This window comes from Schistocerca gregaria, chromosome 3, assembly GCF_023897955.1.
Source record: "Schistocerca gregaria isolate iqSchGreg1 chromosome 3, iqSchGreg1.2, whole genome shotgun sequence".
NCBI lineage: Eukaryota > Metazoa > Arthropoda > Insecta > Orthoptera > Acrididae > Schistocerca > Schistocerca gregaria.
In genome coordinates, this window is record NC_064922.1 from 326,156,870 (window position 1) to 326,172,378 (window position 15,509).

At 39.0% G+C, this 15,509-nt stretch overlaps 1 protein-coding gene across 2 annotated transcripts in view; it reads right to left on the minus strand.

Moving 5' to 3' along the window:
- LOC126356250 (alanyl-tRNA editing protein Aarsd1) overlaps positions 1 to 15,509 on the minus strand; it is a 70,751-nt gene that overhangs the window by 21,938 nt on the left and 33,304 nt on the right. For both annotated transcript variants that reach the window (XM_050007082.1, XM_050007083.1), the window contains one exon: positions 6,298 to 6,428. In XM_050007082.1, coding sequence (XP_049863039.1) covers positions 6,298 to 6,428 — 131 coding nt within the window. The remainder of the gene's footprint in view (positions 1 to 6,297; positions 6,429 to 15,509) is intronic.

Below are 15,509 nucleotides of genomic sequence, written 5' to 3' on the forward strand. Positions count from 1 at the left end.
AAGAGGATCAGACTTCTTTTATCCAGGTGTTCTCTACCCAACCTTATTGCCAGGCTACATAACAGGGTTTTTTACTGTTGTACATAATAGATGCTTAATGGCCAATTTAATTTCATGGGAATGTCGACACAGCCCTCACAGTTGTCTCTAAAAAGGCAGCACACAGTTCCATTGCATTTTGCTTGGCAGTGTTGGCATTGCTCTTTTCCCAATGGGCATCACTAGAGGGCGGGGATCTGGACGTGGGATCCAAGGGATGTTCCGCACGTCCCAAGTGTCCCCCCAATTGGTCCACTACCATTGATGCCCTGGCTCCTGCCCACAATGCGTTTGATCCCTCCTCACCTATTATTGAGTGGGAAAATTGGCCTGTGATGTAGATGGCAACAAAATGGCTTGGGGTGCTTACAAGCCATAATCTGAAGATAGCATTATTGTTGATTGAAATATGTGCAACTACTACTGGGTAGATCCTCAGTTTCTCCATCTTATGATAGTGGTTGAATGTTGAATGACTCACTATGGCATATGCCAATTGTGCAGACAACCTTTTTTTTTACGATAATGTGACATTGTGTGCACACTGTAAGTTCAAAATGACCCTTTGAGGCACCTTGGGAGACTGAGCAGTGTCTACATGGCTATATGGTTTGGTTCATAAGTGGAGGCACAGTGCACTTTACTGAACCACACTGAGAATGCTTTGTTTACTTTTACTTCCTTTACAGGGGTGGATGTACTCAATGATTTCCTATTGTCAAAAAGGCACTGAGAAAGAAGATTCTGATCACCAAAACAAAAACATAGCTAGTCTTGATAATGGTGCATAAGCTTTTTGAGTAGTTTAAGGTATTGCTGGCACTAAAATTTGCAGGAGTCACGAAGTTCTCTGAAATGAACTGAAGATTAGCTCACCTGAAGAAACCCCAAAATTATGTTGTCCACGAGAGCAGCAAAAATCTTTTCCACAAGATATATCATATACCTATTTTTAAAACTGTAAAACATGAAAAAATATTTTGTATCCGTCAGTGGCTGACTTGCACATAGAATTTCCATCATTTACTAGGTTACACGCTGTTAGCCTAATGCGCTGCCCTTCCTGCCAGAGGTTCAAGTCCTCCCTCGGGCGTTGGTGTGTGTGTGTTGTTCTTAGCATAAGTTAGTTTAAGCAGTGTGTAAGTATAGGGACCGATGAACTTAGCAGTTTGGTCCCTTAAGAATTCAAACACATTTGAACATTTTGTTAGCCTAATAAAAATTTGTTTCGTATCACAAGGTCTCTGCATAATCCAGTAAGGATATGATGAACTCCCAGTATCATATGCTTAACACTTCATAAAGGATGTCGCATCTATGAAGGGATGGAAGGGCTCACAGTGACATTCAGACAGTGATGCACACTCACATAGTACAACTGCTGGCGTAATGAGAAAGGCACACACCCACTTCATGCCACCTCCTGATGCACCGTTATGTAAAACCAAAGCACAACATATTTCATATTACATTTTTGGTTTCATTTCATACATCTCATCATGGCTGCTTATCTAATGAAATAGTCCATGTGTGTGTGATTTGGCATATTGTGAAAGTTTTATTAGACATAAAATTAAAGTTTATTACTCCACAAGCCAAAGTGGTAACCTGGCTGCAGCAGGAAATAACTTGGTAAATGACTAAGTACAGTCATTTTCCAATTCAAAGCAGTTCCCTTTGTTACCTCACAGTATGAGTGCAAAAAGTGGTCACAAACCAGTTGAGAAAAATACCTTCAATTGAAGTCATGGTGACTTGCTGTTAATGACAGTAATTTTACTGACAATGAGGATACTGTGTGAGGCATTGCAAAATGTAAGCACATGTTGACTAGCTAAAGTCAGTCAATGATGTGCAAATTACAGAAGAATGGACATGATGCCAACTGATTTTATTATATTCTCGGTATCCATAACTGTTGGGTGTATCTCCCTTCCAGCAGTCATTACACATGTTTTTGCCACGATAAAATATCTTTCAATTTCATCACAGTAAAAGCTAACACCACAGCAGCAAGAGAGAGTTAATCAGACTGTGACATAAGTATTCCTAAGTGATTTCTAAAAGTAACACTGGGTAAAGCAAGGACACTGAATTCATAATTGTATTCTGTAGATTACTTTTTATTTTTATTGTAGTAGGAAGTCAGAACTATTTCATGCAGTCAAAGAAAGCATTTTTATTCATAATGAAGCTTCTGACATTCTTTTAATTGCTTATTTCGTGTTGCTGGTAACGAATTAAGAGAGCAATCTACTGATTTTATATAATTATATTTGTGCATTTCAGCAGATTGAGCCCATCAAAGCAGGATTTAAATTATGTAACCTACAAACTGCTGGCCAATAATGTCATTCATTGGACGTAGTTGTGTTAATTATTTTCTAATTGTCCACCTTTCTTATTTCCTTGTCACGAATGTGATTTTCATTGTGTTTTAAGAATTTTTCGGAGACTGAATTAGAGGACATGGATGTGGATTGTTTGGTAATAAAATGACCGAGCACTATTCGTGTTCTTCGACAATTCTTCTATTAAAGAAGACAGGCTGTCCCCGAGATTAATTTGCTGATAGTTTCTTTTAAATTGCGCAATTTCACATTATGACTTGTTCTCGAATGACTGTTCAAGCATCATCTAACAATTAGATCTGCCAACATACTCACACACTTGATATAGCACCATTTTTAATTATTTTATACAATGGTGGATCTAAGGTAAAACGAAATCTAAATTACAGACTATCATACAGTCTGTATTATTTCAAACAGTGGAAAATCCAGGATGGAATGTAACAATTATAATTTGTATTATTTGTGCTTTTGAAAAGAAATTTTACCTCACTATTACGGGAACTTTTTACTCATTGCGATTTTCAAATTATACAAAATTTCATATTCTTCACATTGCTTTGTAATGTCACTTATCGAGACACTTTCATTGGAATAGTCACAAGAAAGGAAATGTTTCAGCGTGGTCTAGCGGTTAGCGCTTCTTTATTTTTTGAATGATCTAAGCCTTACGAGGGTAACTGAAAAGGAGCCCAATTATAAAATCAGCAAAATTGACCCGTAAATCACCAAAGTAGCTTTTTGTCGGAAGGCCTACATCAAGCAAGAGTAAACATGATTCTTATTTACTAGCAGCTGTGTAGAGCAGAATGTGTTATTAGATAGCAATTTTTACTACATTATGAACAATATAGGAAAATTATCTTTGCAAAAACATCAAAGGTTTTGTTGCACACATCAGTATAAACGAGTCATTATTTTTCATACACCACTAAACTAGGAATAAATGTTGAAAATTAACACTATCCAATGAGTACTGTCCAACATCAATGCCAAGGCAACATTTCATTCTTGTGAATGCCGAATTTTATTTCATCATCATTTCTCCTCGATGACCATCATGCAGAAATGGACAGAGCACCAACCTTGTACTCTTTATTCCTATTGTAAAATTTGAAACAAAATGGTTCCCTTCATAACGTCACATCATCTGGACCTAAATCCTACAGAACTGGTCTGGAATCTTGCAAAGAATAAAATCTGTAGTTGTAATACATGAAGCATCTCACTAACGCGAAAAATAACAGTCGGTTGGTTGGTTTGGGGGAGAGATCGAACAGTGAGGTCATCTGTCCCGTCGGATTAGGGAAGGAAATCGGCCGTGCCCTTTCAAAGGAATCATTCCAGTATTTGCTGGAAGATATATAGAGGAGTCACGGAAAACCTAAATCAGGATGGCCAGACGTGGGTTTGAACCATCGTTCTCCCGAATGCGAGTCCTGTGTGCTAACCACTGCACCACCTCGCTCAGTGAAAAATAATGGCTGATGCTCTTGCTGCCTTGCTTGGTGCAATCCTTTCGGCATACAGCTACTTTGGTTAGCTGCACATTAGATTTGCTGTTTAATGTTAAAGAGTAGCTTTTCAGTTGTCATCAAGGCTGAGTGGATCTTCTTTGAGATCTCTCCCCCTCTAAAAATTGTTGGTGGAATTGATCAGCGACTTTAAACACTAAGCACTTGGCCATGCGGTCAATAGAACCTTCATCCTTAACCACTTCACCACAAGGGTAATAATAGTTTTCATCCAGCCTGTATGTCACACATTCTGCAAAATAAATATGATGATCTAGACTGTCTTCAGTGCGATGATGTAACATTTGTATTTTGTAACAGCGCCATTTATATGTGGTGGAAATTTTCATTACTGATGTGGACTCTTACTGAAAGACTCCAGAACAATGGTTGATGATATTTCATTCTTAACTGTTTTTTGTTCACCCAGTTTTCAGTTTCAGACAGAGTTCCACACAGTGGATAATAGATTGTCTGTCTGGGTGGAAAAGGTAGACATAATCTATAATAATATAGGTGCTCTTCTCTCCTGATATCAGGACATCCTAAATGCATTTGACTTGTGTTAATGCCACACGTTTTCATGGCACATGTAAGGAAGAAATATTACACGTAATTCGAGAAAGAATAAAGGTATGTTCAAATGAAAGGCGTAATTGTTTTCTCAGTGTAATTGTCCGATAAGTCACATGACCGCTTTTCCATTTAAAAATTGATCCCGACATGGTTACATCCTAAATGGTCACCATCTCGGCTATGTACCTACATTATGCAAGCCAGCTTCTCTTGTGTTGATTTCATCAGTATTTGACAGGAAAGGGTTGAAGACACTGTAACATACAGTTCCTGATTACTAAACTGTGTATTCTTGAATCTAGGATAAATTCTAAACCTCACCACACTCATGGAATGAGGGCTATTTGCTCTCCACTTCTTTAATGCCCATAATTGTCCCCAACAACACAACCACACGCAAGCACACACCCTAAACTACTACATTGTATTGCAAAATCACTCACCACAGTTATCGACTTAACACATCTGTGCTTGTGATACACTATGTACAGAGAATAATAAATAAATGATGTAAATAAAATAGAAAGAAACTTCCACATGGGAAAAATATATTAAAAACAAAGATTCCAAGACTTACCAAGCGGGAAAGCGCCGGCAGACAGGCACATGAACAAAACACACACACACACACACACACACACACACACACACACACACACACACACACACACAGAATTACTAGCTTTCGCAACCGATGGTTGCTTCTTCAGGAAGGAGAGGGAAAGACGAAAGGATGTGGGTTTTAAGGGAGAGGGTAAGGAGTCATTCCAACCCCGGGAGCGGAAAGACTTCCCTTAGGGGAAAAAAAGGACAGGTGTACGCACACGCACACGCACACACACAAATCCATCCGCACATACACAGACACAAGCAGACATGTTTAAAGGCCTTTAAATATGTCTGCTTGTGGGTGGGTGTGGGTGCGCGCGCGCGAGTGTACACCTGTCCTTTTTTTCCCCTAAAGGAAGTCTTTCCGCTCCCGGGGTTGGAATGACTCCTTACCCTCTCCCTTAAAACCCACATCCTTTCGTCTTTCCCTCTCCTTCCTGAAGAAGCAACCATCGGTTGCGAAAGCTAGTAATTCTGTGATTGTGTGTGTGTGTGTGTGTGTGTGTGTGTGTGTGTGTGTGTGTGTGTGTGTGTTGTTCATGTGCCTGTCTGCCGGCACTTTCCCGCTTGGTAAGTCTTGGAATCTTTGTTTTGAATAATAAATAAATACATACATAAATGGAAGCTACCTTAACTTTTCAGCATGTTCCAAATACACACGAAGATGTGTGTATGTTCTACCTTAATCTAATAACTCAAGCTTAAGTAATGCAAACATCATCCCTGGCATCAGGTGCAGCAGATCTGGTGGGAACCAGTAACTGTACTTGTCATTTGCGGTTAGTTTTTGAGGAACACTTTCTATCATTGCTACTTCTATGACGAACTCAACATTACGAACGTATTAAACTTTAATTTTTCATCTTGTTAAGACATTAGTTCACTGAATTCAAATGTGAAATAAGTTTTATTTATGATAAAGATTAGTCCAGTTGTTTAATAACATTCATTACCAAATACAACCCATTTATGTTCAGAGAATTAGAAGATGCCAACTGCACCTACTGACATCCAATGTACCAACGGGACTGCATCAGCAGCTGTTACTATGATCTTAGATGAAAGTTTTTATGTTGGGAAGATTGAAGTCAGTGCACACCACATAGTACAATCCAGGGAGTGAAGATATACTGGGTCAAAGAAAGCAATAATTATGCAGTAAAGATGAGGAATTAAACAGAGTAATCCAACCAGTTGCTATTACTTACTGTAACAGTTCTGTAAGCTTTTTTTCTCGTTCAAGACAGTTTGACAAATACTTTAGTACCCGTCCACCAACCAGGAAATGCAAGTTGGTTTTATTCTTCTTCCCTTTTTCAAAATATAAAAATTTAATTGCCTGGAATACAAATATTGCTAAATTATTAACATGGAGTAATAAGAGGGGCATTCAATAAGTAATAAAACAATTTGTTTTCTGAAAGTGGGTTTGTTTTATTCAGGATTCCAATGTATCATATTATTCCTCACTCTTTTGGCTACAAAACTATTTTTCAACACAATTTCTGTTCAATGTGATGGCCATATGCCAACCTTACTGGGAGGATTTGCATACCCATGTGCATACCACTGTACTGGTCGACATATGAGCCAATGTCTTGCTGTATCACTAACCTCACATCGTCCATGTACTGCTTCCAGAAGAGTGTTCATTGGGCCATACAGATGTAAGTTGGAAGCTGCCAGATATGAGCTGCAGGATAGATGAGGGAAACAGTCCAAAAAAGTTTTGTGGGTGCCTCTAGGGTGCACACTTGAGTGAGGCTTCAGCTGTCATGGAGATGAAGTTTATTTGTATTTTAGTGGTGATGAATGACCTGAAGTCATTTCTTCAATTCCTTGAGGTTTGCACAATACACTTCAGAGTTTATTGCTGCACCATGAAGGAGGCTATCAAACAAAATAACCCCTTCAGAGTCCAAAAAGGCTGTCGCCATAACTTTACTGGCTGAGGCTTTGCATGTTTTCTTCGGAGGAGAGGTGGGGGTTGGCACCACTTCATGGATTGCCATTTTGTTTCCAATTCGAAGAGATGAGCCCACACTTGTGAGGAGGTTCAACAAAAAAAAAAAAAAAAAAAAAAAAAAAAAAAAAAAAAAAAAAAAAAAAAAAAAAAAAAAAAACCCCGGTCACTATCAGTCTCTTAACTCACAAGCAATTCTGCACAGATGGTCCTTTATTGCTCTTTATGGTCTTATGTTAGGCAGCGAGGAACCCAAAGGAGACACCTTTGAGTACTCCACAACAGGTGGATGAGTGCGTCAGCACTACCAACAGAGATGTCCAGATGAGCTGTGAGGTGTTTGTTTGTGACTCGTCTATCACCTCAAATGACAGCGTCCGCACATTCCAACACGGCAGGAGTCACAGCTGTGTGTGCAGCCAGCTGGCACACAGAAGATTGGACAGGTTTGCATGACTTGTTTCAATGGTGACAGACACCTCACCCAATCACTCCCTGTACTTTTGTTCACTGCTAGGACTTTCTGTAAGAGCCTATGAATATCTGAGATGTTCTGGTTTTCTGCTTAAAGAAACTCAATGACAGCTCTCTGCCTGAAATACACCTCCATCACAGATGCCATATTGAAGGCTACATGGAGCACTGCCATCTACTGGAACTTCATGAATCTATAGGGGCTGAAGTTGGAATGTTCCATAATGTCTCACAACAAATTCTGCATTTTTCAACCAAAATTTGCCAAGAAAATAATGTGTCACATTACTTATTGAACACCTCTCATAATTACATTATCATATTCATTATTGAAATAAAGTGATATGTTACAGTAATGGAAACCCTGGCTGTGCACTTGGGAGGGGTCTGATACAAATCTGTGCTTTGCTATCATGATTCAGGGAAATCATTTCTAACAATGTCAGAGATGATTCCTTCAAACAGGCCATGCTTAATCTACCCATTACCTACTTTTTGTAATTTCGATACTGATAAGATGTTAAACTCTAATACTTGCATTTTCTTAAAATGTTGATTCACATTCTGGAACAAATCTCTTTTTGAAAACGTGTCAAAATTCCTACAGTACATCTGATAATAATAATAAAAATAAAAGGAAGTCATTTTCCATGTCAGATGTTAATCTCTGCAAATAAAGGGCCAAACACACAAATTTCACGAAAAACATTTAAACTGCAACCATGTACACTGCTAGTTGTTAGCTCTGCTTATCCCAGTGTCTTATTTGGCTTTATCAATAGTGTGGTTATCTGCAGGGCCAGAGATGCGCGTGCCCAAATGTGTGTTCTGCACTTGGGTGTGTGTTACATTCTTTTCCCCTCATCACTGAGAACTGTGCTGCCTTACAATACAAGCTTTTATGAATGACATAGATGTGATAATTGAATCACAGTAGCAGGACTTTCAGGTGCAAAATTCAGAACGCTGATTGACCCTTTGCCTGCAAGGGAGGCGATCAAAGCAGGGTCTGTCTAAACATGGTGGATACCTGGTCTTTCCTTCACTAAGAGGTTTGTGTTCTTGGGAAGGGTTCTAAGAAAGGATGCAATGTCAAGTTGGAGGTCACTCTTCAAAGGTAACCAGGAGTGGGGTAGGGTAGGATCATGCCTAGTTGTTACCTTTTAGTTTAGTTTGAATGAAGGAGTTGTAGGTAAAAAAACATTTTTTCTGTGCAAACAGAGTGAAAGAGACTCCTCTCTTACCCTCTAGCACGATGGAATTTGTGCACAGGGCTGAAAGCAATACATTTTTCTGGATTTTGTGTGATGTTGGGCAGAAGTTTTGGGGGAATTGACACCTGGAAGAGGTCAGCAACAGAGGTAGTTTTTCCTCAAGGTCTCTGGGGCAGCACCCTACCAATAATATCAATCACACCAAAGGTTGCAATACGTAAGAATCGTGAATCACAAATAGACTCGTTTAATTTTCTCATACCACCAGCCCGTGTACACAAATGATGAATCTTTTTAGAATGTGTAAACAGTTGGAGTCTCAGCGAACCATCCTGGTGGTTTAAAAGACAGGCAATGCACTCACATGGATTGGGGGGGGGGGGGGGGGGTAATTAGGAGTTGAGCGGGCATAGCTAGTTGATGTTAGGGCTGCATAGCATGGCATCTGTGCAAACCAATTGAAGTATATGAGTACGGATCACAAGCCAAGCATTTTTTTTTTTTTATGAATAACCTTTTAGGTTGGAAAGCCACAGCTAAAAAACGTTTACATAACGTGAAGGACAATCAAACAATTTAAAGTCAGAGATGGCAAAATAATCTGTATTAAAATTGGAAAATTCAAATCCACAATAGCTCTTGATTGTGTTTTCACTGTATGATGATGATTCCATACCCTGGAGGTATATCTTCAAGTCATATCTGCATACAGAATAAATTTTAATTGTATCTTACTTCTCATAAGAGTAATGCTTCATGGTTTCCATCTCATGCACCAGATTATTATTTAACACTGAGATCCATTTTGTTAGTGCCATTTCCATTGTCCAATGTGTGTGTCCTTTTAATTCAGTTTCTAACGGTAGATGTCATGATCTTCATGATGGCGTGGTGCATGCCTGGCTTCACCGTATTCAATGTGTAGCTAGCGCTGTAACTTTTGGTTCTATTTGACATGTGACTATATTTTAATATGTTGATGACTCCCAAGGATTGCATGTCTTAATTCTTTGTTTTTCCTGTGGATTTTGATGGTAGATTTCTTCGTTTTCATCCTTTACCGACACCGCGAGTGGTATTTTAGTTTTCATTACATTCATTCTGAAGTGTTTTGTGTTTATAGGTTTTATTCTGTCACATGTGGATTGTCATGTGCTCTCTAGGCTCATCTTTTGACTGTATTTCGGAGATGTATTACTGATCATGCATAGTTCGGAGCAGATGCCCATCTGGCCTTTTCATCCAAGGCTTTACTGTGGAGTGACAAGTTTTTGTGTGCACTTGCACCTTGGTATTCAAGGCACATGAAGTATTCGTTTTGTGAGTACATTGTTCTTCTGTCTACTTCGTTCAGTAGGTTATGTTCACTATTAGTGCTTTTACTTATGTCGTTTTATTCTGTATGTGACATGACCTGAAGATATAGCTCCAGGATATGAAACTGGTCATTGTACAGTGAAAACACAATCAACAGCTATTGCAGATTTGGAGTTTCACTCAATTTCAGTACAGATTATTTTACCATTTATGATTTTAAATTGTTTGATTGTCCTTTATATTTTTTGTGGAGCTTCAGTAGTACTGTGCCTATGTACTAGTATTTATTCATTTTTGTTATGAAACAGATTGCTTGAAACTGCGAGCTAGAGACTAACGTGTGTCCTAGTTTCCTATTTAGAATGAACAGTATAAATATCGCAAACATTATTTTAAATAAAGGCAGTCAAAATTTTAGTTCTGAAAAAAGGTTGGAACTGAAAATACCAGAACTACCAAAACCTGATTTCAGCATTGTACAGACTTAAAATGTGTGCAAAAGTGAAAGTAGTTTTACTAGGAAATTTACTCCTACATTATATAAATGTGCAGACTGGCCGCGAGCTTTCTTCTATAAAACAGTGGAAAATCCAGGATGGAATGTAACAACATTACGGAAAGGAAAGTTGCTACTTTCCTAATATTAAATGCTTTTTTCTGTCACATGTGTCCGGTAACAAATCTTCAGGAATGTCCTTAGATCACTAATGGGTTAACAGACTTTAAACACTTAGCTGTTTGAGATAAAACCATAAATTGACTGAACTACATATAAAATATAGCACTGTGTATCCCGGGCTTGGAAAAGTAGATACGAGATGTCAGCTGCATACAACATGCAGTAGGAGAAATAAGAAGCATAATGAAGATGTTCCTAAGAATCGTTACATTCTTAGCAAGTAGAAAAATCTGTGGGAAAATTGAACTTGCACTAAGGAAATAATGAAAATGGATACTTCACAGAAGCTCAGTGTTTCTCAGGATCTGGTGAATCTGATGGCAGAAATGGATTCCACAGTCAATGAACATATTGAAAAAACCCAATAATTGTGTATTTTTTGGACATTTAATAACAATTCAGAATGGACTGCTGACACACTGTCATCAGTCGATTTATAAAGAAATATCATGAACAGTGCATCACAACTGAAACTTATAAAACGACAGAATGTGAAACATTGTGTCATAACGTATTTATTGCTTGATATGAATTAAAAATTCATAACACCCAAAAATCATACAGCTGCAGGTATAAGTAGTGAGCTGTTCAAAGACTTTGTCAAACCAAAGACTGCCAACTCTCCAGAAAAACCAATAGTTTAGAGTTATGATGTAGCTTCAGTTGTGAGTGGTGGGCACAACAGTGTGTAGATAAGTGAAAGCAGTGTATGAAAGAGCAAATTTGCTATGCCCACCAACTCAACCTCATTGTAGAGTGCTGTGCAACACAATAAAAACAATTTAGTATATTTTTTAGCAATTTACAGGGACTGTCTACTTTCTTCTCAAAGTCACTAAAAAATGTCGTACTGGATAACGCTATGAATAATCGTGTTCCAAGAAATGCTAACACAGCATAGAATTTTAAAATAGAATGTGTGGACACCATATTTATCTATAAGAATGAAACAGACATGTGCCTTAGGATTACTGAGGATGATGATAGCAATAATCATTCAACAACCAAGATTGGCTCTTGCCATTGGTGTGGACTACGGAATGTATACATATGGTACAAAGACAGAAGTTGAATCCAGAAACAGAAAGACATACAATGACAGCTTGGAAGGAATTGTGTAAGTGAAGTAGGTGACAATGGATAGTATCATGGAGAATCTTAAGTCCCACCATTTGCTGGAGCGCCAGCAACAGAGGGGAGATCAAACTGGACTGACTGGAAACGAGGGAATACAAAGCGATCATGGGGATGTAACTTTGATTCCTGAAGACAGAGGATGACCGGGAGTAGGATTGTAAGAGGATCGACAGTTCATCCTGACTGGAGTGAATTCCGCAAATATTCCAATGGATAACTGACATAGGGTAGACAAGAAAAGGAAAAATATTGCCACGGTTGCCATCAACTCGGCGACCGCTGGGAGCTGGTGGCCAACAGCATGGAATGGTGTTGAGCCAGAGGCAGAAGATCCTGAGCCATAGGCTGTTCAGGGGTAGTTCCTGCCACCAGCGATGCATGTCAGCAACACTGAAGACAGCCAAGGGCAGCTACTGCTGGGTGGTGCTGTAGAAGAGAGATGCTGTGGGGAAGAAGCAGAGGAACTGTTTTTTTTTATGAGCCTTCTTGGAAGTAGGATGTTGTCATGAGGGAGGAGTTGATGGTTGTGAGGTCTGGGTATGTAAAAAATGTTCACCAGTAAGCTCTTTTTTTGGAAGTCCAGGCATCCGATTTCGAGACCCATGATTTAACTGGAGCCAATGAATGTTGAGCCTTAGAGTGAGTGGGTGATAGTGGCGAGGCTGAACAGGCGATCTTTGGGCTCGCTGGCCAATATGATGTCTGCGTTGCTAAAGGTGAGATCCCAAGTCTGTGTGGCTACCTCCTCAGTAGGTGGAAGAGAGCCGAGGACAGTGCAGTATTTACCTGCTGGGAGCACAGTGGGCTTTCTACTGGCAAATAACTTACGAGCAGCAAAGGTAGACACTAATTACCTGAATAATTTGCTGATCTTTAAAAATAGGGCAATCTAGAGGAAGCAGTGTGGTCACCCATACAGTTGACGCAACAAGGGGATGGGGGTGGACAAGCACCCTCATCGGCTTCCCTGCCACAGGTAATGCATTTGGCTGTATTGGAACATGACTAGTGGGTATGATTAAACCTTTGACAGTTATAGCAATGTGTAGCGTTGGGGATGTAAGAGCGAACTGAAATTATCTCATATCCATAAAATCTATTTTGAGTCTGTAGAGTAACTAGTGACTTGATAACAGTTATTCATGTCATTACCAGTTTCATGGAGAAGGGTTCATCTTCAGATGGTGTGTTTTCCTCATTAACAACATAATATATGTGTTGAAAGGTGTCAGCATTGACTGAGGTAACAAAATAATTCAGTTGTGCATTTGTAAGTTTTGCATTACAAAAGATGTGCAATATATTAAAGGAGTGTCAAAGGTATGAAAATATGGAAGACCTTGGTTGAATTTATTTTGTTTTGTGTATGTGATAATTCTACAAAGACTCGTGTGGCTATGAAACTTCTTGGCAGATAAAAACTGTGCTGGACCAAAACTTGAACTTGGGACCTGAGGGGGGAGGGGATGTCCCGAGTTCGATTCTCCATCTGGCACACAATTTTAATCTGCCAGGTAGTTTCGTATCAGCGCACACTCCACTGCAGAGTGAAAATTTCATTCTAGACTCTTGTGGCTTTTTTGTTTTAATTTTGCTACACAGGAAAATAATCTACTTACTGTGCACAGCATACATTAATTACAAATACTTTGTTGTTGCTCAGTATTTCACTGACACTAAATGCCAAAACTTCTACAGGATATACTCTTCAACAATCTTTTAATCAGTTAAACAAATTTAACTTTACACTTAATTGTTCTTCAAAAATAATGATATATTTGCATAAAGAGAAACAATTTTTCTACTTCACACCTGTGGCTGACAAAGCAACAGTTAAGACACAACTCCATATTGTACTTACTTTGAAGCAGGTGCTTTTACAGATTAACTATAACTTCACTCTCATGAGGAATAAAGAAGAACAATAGTGTCTAATGTACATGTTTCTACAATCGTAATTAAACCTTAACCATATAATCAGAAATTCTGGCTTGGTTATACAAGGAAAGCATAAGTAGCTTTCAAACAGCTGTTTAAGCATGAGAGCTACGGGATACACAGTGTGTCGTGATCAAATTTTTGCAGATTGCATTTATGAGTATCCACAGAAATTTATCCAAGAGGAGACAGGAGTCCAAAATTGTCCTTTCTTAATATAACTCATTCTGTGAGTGAGAATGTGTAATGCTCCAAGAATAAAATTTGGTATGATATACACAAACTTTACTGTATCTCAAATGATTGATAGTTACTAATTCAATACATATATATTTTGAAATGTAGGCTACTCTGATCCCTAAAAGGTAAGCCTATTTCCATTAGACTGTCGAAAATAGATCGTTTATACTAGCAAAGTAGGTGTGTAGGTTACCTCTTAGTTTAACAGTCTGAAATGACAGTGTGTGCAAAGAGTAAAGAAATAAAGGTAGAAAATGTTCACTGAAGATATGTTTATTGAAATACTAATGATGTGTTCACACCGCTCATTAAATATCTCCAACAGCAAAAACGAGTGATTGTGATAACCCTTTTGGAAAAATAAACTGTGATGCCATCTATAACACTGCTTACTTACTGTACTTTAAGCCTGCTCGGTTAGCCGTGCAGTCTAATGCACTGCTTTTAGGTGGAAAGGCATGCCAGTCCTCAGCACGAATCCGCCCGGCAGATCTGTGTTTAGGTCCAGTGTCTGTGTTAAGGTCTAGTGTGCCAGCCAGTTTGTGGATGGTTTTTAAGGTGGTTTTCCACCTGCCTCAACAAATGCAGGCTGGTTCCCCTTATACTGCCTCAGATACACTAGTCAGCAATTGATGTGCAAACACTTTCTCCACGTACGTGTACACCCTAACTACTGTACCACGCAAACATTGCGGTTACACTCATCTGGTGAGAGATGTTCTCGGGAGGAGGGGTTCATCCACTAGGGGATGAACTGCACAATAACCTGGGGTTTAGTGTGGGTCAGCGGTGGGGTGAAAGGACTGCTGTAGCCTGTTGTGGCGTTGTGTACCACTGAGGGTTACGGCTGGGACGAAGCCTCTCAGGCATTTCTAGATCCCCAGTTCCATACTACACTATACGTCCGATTATTTTATAACATTACGTTGGCTGGTATAATTAGTTGAACAAAATATTTTTTGAAAATTAGTGTTTCTTTTTAGTTATCTGAGTAAAATGTAGCTCGGTCAGCTTTTGGAGCTCCTAAAGCAACCCTTAAATTAGCCAGCAGAACTGACTTAATAGCACAGAACTGAACTATGATGGCTAAACCTCCCCAGTTTGACTTGTTATTTTCTCCTAAATAAAAAGTAAAATAATGCAGTGATTACGTTGTACTAAAGAGGTGGCGGCACCACTGTGGGAATTAGGTGCAGATTTCAGTCAGTGTACTGCAGCCAATGCTTATTTTATGCTGGGAACTAGTACCGGGAGGCATTGCCGGAGTGTTTGAATGATCCCTTTCTTTGTCCTGATAAGAGCTGAATGAAGAAAGCAACAGACAAAAGATCAGTGATACTATTTTGGCAATGTTTTGCAGATGTTTTCATTCACCCTGACTGCAAGATACTGCCAAAATGACTTCTACGGAAAAGGAATGGTGTAGTTTCTCATAGGCATCTTGAGAATCAAGTAAGT